At 46.6% G+C, this 10,867-nt stretch overlaps 1 protein-coding gene across 1 annotated transcript; it reads right to left on the bottom strand.

Moving 5' to 3' along the window:
- Positions 1-6,681: 6,681 nt before the first annotated feature.
- LOC125540040 (oryzain alpha chain-like) lies at positions 6,682-10,296 on the bottom strand. Its single transcript, XM_048703612.1, has 5 exons — positions 9,747-10,296; positions 8,556-8,791; positions 8,324-8,464; positions 7,174-7,623; positions 6,682-7,045 (listed from the first exon to the last, which is right to left on the bottom strand). The coding sequence occupies exons 1-5, from the start codon at positions 10,198-10,200 to the stop codon at positions 6,941-6,943; spliced, it is 1,386 nt and encodes a 461-aa protein (XP_048559569.1). The 5' UTR covers positions 10,201-10,296; the 3' UTR covers positions 6,682-6,940.
- Positions 10,297-10,867: the final 571 nt, after the last annotated feature.

The raw sequence follows: 10,867 nt of genomic DNA, 5'->3' as shown, positions 1-10,867 counted from the left end.
TTGGTTCATTTGTTGTGGTGTTTAGTTAACTGCTTGGTTCAATTCTGCAATGCAATGTCCAATTGTCGTGGGTATATTTTTGTATTGTTGTGCATGTGAGGAATAAATCGAATTTGGCTGCACTTAATACATGAGAAACATATACAAGTGCTATATTTCCTAGTTCTTAATCAAGCTTGGTTTGGGTAAATGGGTTTTCCGTGCGGCTTGAATTAATCTGATGAATCTGCAATGTGCTTATTTTTCATCAACATATTTTACTGACAGCATGTGAACCCTTACTTAACCTGATGACTAACTACCTTATATGTGTTGCAGGGAAACAATGAGAAGCACTAAGGTTTACAATCGAGGTTAGCACGTGCATGGTCTGTTGTCTAATAGCACATTATTATTTAGGTTTTTAACAATTTGGTCTTGCACATGTAGGTCCTGCTGTCAGAGGTTTTGACCCACTATTCAACCCTTTTTGCATATGGGGAAATGAGTTGTCCATGAATATCAATCAAATCAAGAAACTTAGAAAGATTGTTAGGATAAAGAAATTAGCGACAAAAAACAACAGGATCTTTGTCTGCACAATGAAGAAGACATCAGTTCACTACAAGATGGTACTAACTATTATACCTTGCCTTTTTTATTCCTTTGCCCCATTTTCAATATAGAGAAGATATTTATGCACATCCTTGTTTTCAGGCCTTTCCAAAGCAGTTCACTGATGATTACCTCTCAAACCACCTCTATGGTCAGGAGGCGGGGAAGGTTTTCATACAACACCCACGGTTCAATATTGAAGTGTTCCTGAACAGGATGAAGGACGGACGGTCAATCATCCACAGGCACTGGCCTAAAGTTGCAAAGACCTTCAACATGAATGAAGGCTCAATATTCGCCTTCTGCTTCAGCAGTTTTCCAGATGAGATGCATCTGTCTATATACTGTCTATGATGCTAATTTCGAAAGGTTCTACATGTTGCATGTGGAACTTGCTGCTCGTGCAGTTGTGTAATGGGGTAGCTGAGTGCTAAAGCTATATCATGTTGTACTCTGGTGTATTTCAATTATGAAATTCTGCTTTCTTAATATGGAAATGAAATATATTATGTGCTTAATATGAAACGTCAATTAGATTAATAAATGGATTATGAATAATCGAATAATTAGCCCGCTAATGGCGAATTTGCCTACTAATTGGGTTTTGCTATTGCAAACGGTTGTTGAAATAATACCGTGGGCGATGACCTCAGGCAACGCACACAGTTTCTAGGAATAAACCGTGTTGGATCAATGAACAATCACACACGACTTTCTCTTGAAAACTGTTTGCGTTAGGACACCTTGCGCAAATGTTTACCACATAAAAATTGTGTGTGATGGACAACCTTTGCCACACAGTTTCTTTTATGGACCGTGTGTGATACATTCAATAACGCAAACGATTTAACGGGAAAAATTGTGTGCGATGTACCTGTGAACATAAACGTTTTCCTTGGAGCGACTGTGTGGGATGTGCATACGAACGGAAACGTTTAGCAGGGACTGTCTGTGTGGAATGTACTTGCGACCGGAAACAATTTCACCATATAATTTTATTTTTTTAGCTCTACTGTACGTATTTCCGTATTTGAGCGCTCGCCGGTCGCACACGACCTCATTTTGCCGAACGTGTGTGCCAGGAGGGCATATCCCCGACGGTTTCTGGGTCGTGTGGGAAGGACCCCCCTATCGCCCACACTCACTTGGCGACGGTTCCAAATGCCGTCGCGGAAAGGGGTTAAAAACCATTTGTTTAGGACCGACGCGCACCAGTGGCAGGCTGCTATGTGGAGACGGAGGGCCAAGTTGAGGTGATGTGTGTGTGGCGATGAGAATTGCAAATTCTTCCATGTGGCAGCTAATTGCCAGGCACGCCGTAATAAAGTCAAGGTTCTTGTTGATGATGGTGTGCACTATTACCAAAACTGTCACAAACTTAATCTGGCAACTACGTACTTCGCCAATATTTTGGGTCAACCTGCTCCATCACTGCCAACAGTACAACTCTCGACTTTGTACATCCCTGTTGATCTGTCTGAGCTGGCCAATGCTTTCTCCTGGGCTGAGCTGGTTCGGGCTATTGACATGTCGCCAAATAACAGAAGCCCAAGGTCGGGTGGGTTCACAAATGAGTTCTGCGAAGCCTTTAAGCACTTGATCAAAGATGACCTGCTCAATTTTTTGGGGAATTTCCATGCAAACTAGGTTGCTTTGGATGGCATCAATATTGTGTATATCACCTTGCTACCTAAGGTCGACACACCTATGGAGCTGAAGGATTTTAGGCCCATCTCTCTGGTGCATAGTGCTCCTAAGCTGATGTCCAATGTTTTGACATGTAGACTACAAGGGCGTATCCCAGACTTAGTGCACTCTTTGCAGTCAGGGTTCTTGAGAGGGTGCTCCATTGTGGAAAATTTTGCTTTGGCTGCTGAAATGATACCGACAGCACATAAAAGGAGATTACCAGTGATTGCTTTGAAGTTGGACTTTCGCAAAGCTTTTGATTTTCTTAGTTGGGATTGCCTCACTCGGGTTTTAGAAGCCAGGGGCTTCCCCTCGCGATGGACACAGTGGATCCATGCACTCCTCTCCACTGGGCGCTCCAGGGTGTTGATCAATGGAGAACCAGGGGATCCCATCTTGGCAAAGAGAGGGTTTCGGCAGGGAGACTCATTGTCGCCATATCTCTTCATCCTTGTTGCCGACGTGCTCCAACGTTTATGTTGCTGGCATTTTCAAAATGGTAGCTTGGTACACCCCCTTGGCTCAGCTGGTTTCTTCCCAGTCTTGCAGTATGCGGACGGCACTCTGATTTATCGAGGGGAGGTGGAGCAAGCTAGAGTAATCAAGAGTATCCTCACTACTTTCTCTGAGTTCCCAGGGATGACTATTAATTTCCACAAAAGCACATTGGTGCCTGTTTGTGTGCAACATGAGGTGGCCATGGAAATCTCCCACACGATTGGCTGCCCGGTCTCCTCCTTTCCATGTACGTATTTGGGGATGCCCCTCTCTTTACACAAGATCAAGCATGGTATGTTTCTCCCGGTCATTCACAAGGTTGATCATCGCCTCTCTAGTTGGTTGGTCACGTTTCTCTCTTGGGGTGGTAGGCTAACTCTCATAAACTCTGTTCTGGCTGGCATTCCAAGCTACTTCATGACCTGCTTTCCATGGCCCAAGGAGTCTCTTAGTAAACTGGATGCCCTTCTTAGGGCTTTCTTCTGGCAGGGCAAGAATAAAGTTAAAGGAGATCACTGCCTCATGGCTTGGGATATGGTTACTCTGCCTCGTGCTAATGGTGGCTTGGGAGTGAGAAATCTAGAGGCCCACAATCAAGCTATGCTATGCAAGTTTGTGGCCAAAATCCTTTAGTCCTCCGATATCCCTTGCTTCAGTTGGTTTGCCTCCCAATATTGCAAGGATTCTTTGCCTCTTAAGGGACAACACAAAGATACTGCTATGTGGAAGGGTTTCAAGAATTGCATCCCTATGGTCATATCTTCCTTATATTTCTCTATTGGCAGTGGCAGGCATGTTTCTTTCTGGCATGACCACTAGTTGGTAGCTGGTAGTTTGAGGCAAGTCTTCCCGGTTCTGTTCTCCTTCGCTCGCAATCAAGATTTCTCTGTTCAGTCCCAGTTCATAGAAGGGAGCTGGAGTGTGCAGCTACACCCAAACCTCTCACGGACAGCCACCCAGGAATTGCAACTGCTTAATCAACTTTTTCTTCATATCGCCCCGGATAGTTCAAGCCTGGATGTACGGGTCCCCGCGCTTGGAAGCAACATCTTAAGTACGTGCTACTTTACAACTTGCTTACCGTCCGGGGAGTTCTTTGGGCTCCTGCGCCATGGATTTGGGACTCTATTATTCCTATCAAGTGCAGAGTCTTCTTGTGGTTGGCTTTCTGGGGGCATTTGAACACTAAGGCTAACATGGTTCGAATGGGCTGGTTGGCAGTTGCTCCGACTGCTGGTTACGATGTTTGCCCACTATGGAGACAGCCGACCATATGTTTCTTCGTTCTTGCTCCGTTAATGCCCTCTGGAGCAGACTTTTGCTGGCACGGTTGGCACGCGACTCACCCAACATTCAGCACTTTGTTTGTCAGGCGATGAACCATCTTCAATTTAAGGCCAAATGGAATGTTGCTTTTGCGGCTTGTGCTATCACACTCTGGCAGGCTAGAAATGATCGAGTTTTCAATGCTAAGTGTTGGCCAGAGTCATACATCAGGTTTTCATGCAGCTAATGTGATTCGCTTATGGAGCAACAGAGCCACCAAGCAACAGGACAAGGATGATCTGCAGACATGGGTTACCACGCTTAAGAGCATCTCCAATAGATGGTCCAAATTTTGACGGTCCAAAACCGGAGATGTAAAATTTGGACCTCCAAAAGGTGCGTTTTGGAGCTCCCAAAAAAGGCCAACTCCAACAGATGGTCCAAATTCATGGTCGAAAAGAGCAGCTCCAATAGATGGTCCAAAACCGGCCAGCAGCCGCGCGGCCGCTGTCCAGCCACTGTACATCCACACATATTGCATAAAACATGTTTTAAAACAACATAAAAAAATTCATGTCCACAATATCAAATTATTACATGGTTCTTTAGATCCAGGAGATGAAATGCAACACAAATAGAACATAGTTTTGCACAATACAACATAGTTTTGAACAAACAAATAATTAATCTATGTGGATCTTTCGCCATGCCATTTCCAATGCTCTTCCATCAAATCATTCTGGAGTTGGTCATGCACATCGGTGTCTCTAATCTCATTGTACTCCTTCATGAAACGTCTGATGCGCTCCTCTTTGCGCATGGGGTTAACACAAATGCCCATCAACTGATAGAAGTTGTAATCTAAATTTTTTCCACGCTCGTTCTCAATGATTACATGTTATGCATGATCACGCAAGCGGTCATGATGTACCAACGGATCTTTTGATCCCGAAATCTAGATGGTCCTCGCACAGAAAATTGGGATTGCAAAATCCCAAATGCCCTCTCAACATCTTTTCTAGCCGCCGCTTGTGCATTATGAAAGGCAAGTTCTTTCTTACCTTTTCAGGTTTTGCAACCGGCTTGAGGAATGTACTCCACCTCGGGTAGATCCCATCTGCAAGATAGTACCCATAGTTGTAGGTGCGGCCATTGGCTTCGAAGGTCACCGGTGGTGCTTCTCCATTTGCTAAGTTGGCAAAGAGAGGTGACCGGTCGAGCGCGTTGATGTCGTTGCAAGAACCGGGCATACTAAAATATGCATGCCAAATCCATGTTTCATGATCAGCAACTGCCTCAAGAATGATCCAGTCTTCGAGCAGAGAAGGAATGTGCCGGGTTGCTTGGCCATTGCATCGTCACCTATCTGAAATGGCGTCGAAAGTAATTCTCTGGAAAAATAGGTGATGATGCAAAGTAGTTGCGCACCAACCGTTTGTGCGCATCAATATGTTCTCTCCGAATGAACACACGAACATAAACGGAACCACCGTGCTTCGGTTTCTTCCTCTTGTGCATGGCCACTAGCATAGCAATCTCCTCTTCTTCGTGCAAATCAAATTCCTTGTTCGACGATGAATTATCCACAAAAGAGGAGTCAACCGAGCTCATCTACAATGCACACAACCACCGTCAAACATACTATCCAATCCCAAGTTAAATCATCAAGTTTCGTCATTTTTTTACCTTGGGGAATTCCGTCGAACACCTTGTGCGCGTGGTGGAAGAAGATGGTCGTCGGTTGGATTGGCTGCTGCGGACGGCTCCGGATGGCGGCGGTGATAAGAAATGAGCTTGGAGGTCGGCCAAGAGGAGCTCGGCAGGCGGGCAGAGGGCTTGGTGCGGCGGTCGTGTGGCCGGCGCAACGGCCGTGGACAGGCTCACGGCCGACGGGGAGGAGGTCGGCGACAGCCTAAGACCCGGCGGAGGCCTACCGCGGCAGCCGGACCCTCGGAGGCGCCAAATCCCGCGCCGGCTGCCTCCCGATTCGGCGGCGTCCGGGCGGCTGCGAGCCGGCTACCGGCGAGAGAGGTGACGGGGGTGACGGCGGCGGGGATGTGGGGTGGTGGCAGCACCGACCGCGAGGTTTTGGGCGGTCGCGGCGGCGGATTCCGGCCGGCTGGTCTTCGGGCGGGCGAACGGGCGCGCGCGGGAAAGGAAGTGGCGGTTGGGCGTTCGCGGGTGGCGGCTGGTTTTGGAGCAGATGCACCTCGTGATGTAAATTTGCACCACGAGGTGTTGTATTTTACATCACGAGGAGGCCGCAGTCCAATTTTTTTTGCATATGGACCGTCTGTTGGAGCAACGTTTTTTGACCCAGACGGTCCAAAAGTTAGGTACTTTTACATTTGAACCATCTATTGGAGATGCTCTAATGGCTAGACTTTGATTCTTCTCTTTCTTCCTTTCTTCTCTTTTTCTTTCAAGGCTGCTTGTTGCCTTGCACCTGGGTGCACTTCACAAGTCATGTAACTGTACTTCCTCAGGCTTATGACTCTTTTGAAATATAAGTTACGCCAGCTGGCGAAAGGGGGATGTGCTGCAAGGCGATTAAGTTGGGTAACGCCAGGGTTTTCCCAGTCACGACGTTGTAAAACGACGGCCAGTGAATTGTAATACGACTCACTATAGGGCGAATTCCATATAACAATAGCAGCCCCAAACTGCCTGGGAATGTGCTGAATTTACATATACATATGCAAAAGCAAATGTGGCGGTTCTGTGAACAACCGAACCCGATTTTGGGATTATGTACAGGAGCATCTACTATAAAGAAGATACTTGAGAGCACAGCTATTGCCATGCTGCGCCTTCTATCGTGGGTCACCAGGTGATCATTTGCAGAAGTTAACCACCATGGCCGTTGGCTGTAGGATTGTGGTGATGCAAATGTTTACGCGCTACTTTTCTTGCCGTCAGTTGCAATGACAGAGAAAGCACCGATAGGCTTGGCCAGGGTACGCCTCTGAGCCTTCACTGACAGTGGGCTGTCCTTGGCCTGTTCATGAATCAACAGAACCAATTAGAATCAGATACGTAAGACTCCTAGTTAACTTGCTAGTGATCTACATGACATCTTAACCACATTAATTGAAGAGAACATTATGAAATGGTCTGAGCTATTACCGCAAGGCAGGTTCCCTGCTGGGTGTTGCAGATGGGATAGTTATGAGGGCAGCAGCTGTAGTGATCATCGCAGCAGGTAGCACCCTCGAGTGGGCAACAGCCCCAGGCGAAGCACTCCTTGCCGTACTCGTAGATGCAGCAGCAGGTCGTGCTCGCGGGGCACTCGTTGTAGCTGTCACAGACGGAAGACGGTGGGGCGGGAGATGGTGGAGTTGGGCCGGGGTTAGGGGGGTTCTCGCCCGTCTTCGTCGGGTAGGAAGGCTCAACGGCAATACCACATTTGCCACTGGATGCCTTGATGTTCCGCTCCATCCGGATGTAACCATCCTCTCCCCAGACGGTACCCCAGGAGTTCCTGACGAGCCAGTAGTCCTTGCCGTTCTCTGTACCATAACCAACGGCGGCGACACCATGGTCAAGTGCTGTTCCACAGGTTCCAGTGAAGATACCCTAAGAGAATAGGAAATGATAATCAGTAAATCGAATGCTTCCGAAAGGTCAAACTCATCGATTTCAAAAATGCTAGTTACACCTCGTTGAGGAGTTTTACTAATTGACAACAGTTTTATCTGAAGATGCTATTTGGTTATTTTCGCAGTCTGCATTTCCCTACTGTTTGATCAAAATGAGTAGCGAAAAGGGTTTAAACATCTTCAGTATCTGATGTTCTACTTTGTTGATTTCCAGCAGAAGTGGGTGATAGCTCAGAACACTTAATCCAATATGTTATAGATGTGAACACATAAAAGTGACCCGTGCACTAAAAGTGCTTCCTAAAGCAGGGACACATAGGCATGATGAGCGCATAGAAATGATACTCTAGAAGATTAGAAAAGGTGCAAATTATATGGATGATGTCAAAGCATGCAAGTCAGGCTGCGTCCAAGTTAATCATAGTGGGGTAGTAGTTGCAGATTGCAACTGAGGTGAGGACAACAACAAAATTATTTTAGTGAAGGAGACGATAATAGAAGTTAGGTGTGTGGGCCTAACAGAGTATAACATATTCATACCATTAAGAGAAAATGTCCCCAAGCTCTCTCAATCAGAATGATACCTATCTATTTTGGAAATAAGGAGGTACCATAACCTTTTGGCGCCTACTCATTCATCAAACCTACTGCAGAACAGTGATGTTAAAGAAGCTCACCGATTTGTAGAGCTGGAATGCCCTGCCACCAGCCTCAATCGCAACACTGATGGGCTGGTTTGCAACTGCCTTCTGCAGACTCTTCTCACTGTTCACGGGCACATCCTCGTACCCATCAATGGTAACAACCTTCGCATTTTTCTGCAAATTCCCCCCAAACACGAATGGAACAGAATATCAGTATGATGCACATTCTTAAAATTCAGAAGAGAACTACGAAGACGGATGATACCTTGTTAGCATCGCAACGGTTGTCCCTCTCCTTGTAGGGGTAGTCCTCCTCAGAGTCGATACCGCCATTGTTAATGATGAACTCAAACGCATAGTCCATCAGACCTCCATTGCATCCCTCGTTGTATGAAGTGTCACAGTCAACAAGCTCTTGCTCGGACAGAGGGATCATGTCGCCCGTAACAATCTGGTTGATGCCTTCAACAGCTGCTATTGCTGAGAAAGCCCAGCAGCTCCCTGGAAAAGACAAACAAATATCAGATTCTGGTATCTTTGTGTCACGATTTTAGTTGAAGTTCAATGCACTTATACAAGTGGCAAGTAGTAACAGAGCAACAGTACATAGTACTACAAATTTCTTGAAATTGCAGGTGAAGACCTGCTACCAATCAGACGGCGAAACTTTCAAAGAGTCGTGAGGGAGATGTGTACCCAAGGGCCTAATGTAATCATATCAACTAATAGTAGAGGGGGATGGTGAGACCATCCAACAAATAACAGGACAAATGGGTCCGCCAGCTTATCAACTAGACAACGACCGCCACTACTTTATAATTTTCCTCTATTGCATACTCCAACAGCCTAATGGAATCATGTGAAATAATATCAGTACTAACTTAGTGTCCATGTTCAATGAACCTACTTCCAAAATACTCCTATCCAAACTCATGAAGATCATGCTAACAGAGCTCTACTGAACCTCCATATTACAGTAGCAAATCAATCAGTACTACCACTGAATTTAGCAAGTGATAAGTTCTGACAGAACCAGATACTGAAAATAAGGTGTCCCAGTTGCTGAAAACTGAATTGACTCTATAACATACTACAGAATAACTAAGACATCCTACCAAAATAAATTTTAATTTAGCAGACTTTTATTTTACTATCTGACCTTATATGCCTAACTTAGAATCAGAGATCCCCCTTTTCACTGTACAAATCGTTTAGGTGAAGCCTCTCAACAGCACGAATTATTGCAAGTTCCCCTGCTTTCTGTTCATGTGTATACTGAACCATGGCACGTTGACCAACAAAATTCCTAATTTACGCAACAGATTGGAATATACCAGTCGCAAGAATCTTCACTTGAAACAGATGGTATCTACCGATAATATGCAAGAAGACAATTTTTACTGTAAAAAGGAAACAAAATAGAAGCAGCAGCAGCAGATCAGCCGAGGATGCTTACCGCAGCCGCCCTGGTCCTTGATGGCAGCAACGGCCCCCTTCTTCCTCCAGTCGACGGTCTCCGGCAGCTCCTCGTTGTCGTCGGCCTGGTACCTGGCGCTGAGCTTCCGCTCCCGGTCCGGCTTGGTCCGGGCGCCCAGGTACGTGCTGCGGTACTCCTCGTTGGTGAGGTCGGCGAAGCGGTTGAGGCCGAGGCGGAAGGAGTGGAGCCCGGCGTCGGCGGCGGCGTTGTGCTGGTCGATGTAGCGGAGGTTGTCCCTGAAGACCTCGAAGCGGCGCTCCTCCTCGCCGATGGCGTTGTACGTCCTGCGGTGCTCGGACATCCACTCGGCGTACATCCGCCGCACCTCCTCCTCGCTCCGCTCCCCGTACGACACGATCGACATGTCCGCCGCCGCCGCCAGCGACACCAGCAGCAGCAGCGCCGCCGCCAAGAGGGCCATGGAGCTCCTCATCCTCGAGACCACAAGTACACCACGGAGCAGGAAGAGAGATGGGGGGGTAGTAGATGGGATTGGGTAGCAGACTTCTTGCTTTTGTTCTCCATGGACGATGGTATCGGAGGTCGCTTTATAGGAGGGGAGACGGGGGAGTGGTGGGCCCAGATTCTCCCAATCGTTTTGTTTTCTCCCTCTTAAGTCCGCTGGACCAATCGGATATTTCCCTCCCTTCCGGTGGGATTATTTTTTGTTGGGATTTTTCTGAAACATTTCTTTTGTTGGGATGGTGAAGGTGTCACGGACGTCGACAGGTTGGTTTTTTTTTAGGGATAACTCTTTTGACGTGTTCATGTGAAATGGTTTATTATAAATAAATGCTCTGTTTTACTAAAATAATGGGTTATTTGTTGGGTTTGTTTATGTTGAAGATAAGGTGCCGTGTGGATCGAGGATTGGACATGAGAAGGATGGTGGTAGGGGGTGGAAGGTGGAAGGATTCGACTCCGGTGGGTTTTAATTTACTTGTGGGTTTTTCTTCTTCTTTGAGCTGCGGTAGTTTATTGCTCGCCAAGAAAGAAAAAGAAGATGGGTTACTCAATGTCGATGTGTAAACCATCGTTCTTAGTTAGTAAGTGCCTTTCTGAATTTTCCTATTAGAACCACAATATAGCACCGTGGACGC

The sequence above is a fragment of the Triticum urartu genome, chromosome 2, assembly GCF_003073215.2.
Source record: "Triticum urartu cultivar G1812 chromosome 2, Tu2.1, whole genome shotgun sequence".
Classification (NCBI taxonomy): Eukaryota; Viridiplantae; Streptophyta; class Magnoliopsida; order Poales; family Poaceae; genus Triticum; species Triticum urartu.
This window is presented reverse-complemented; position numbering and strand designations above follow the sequence as displayed.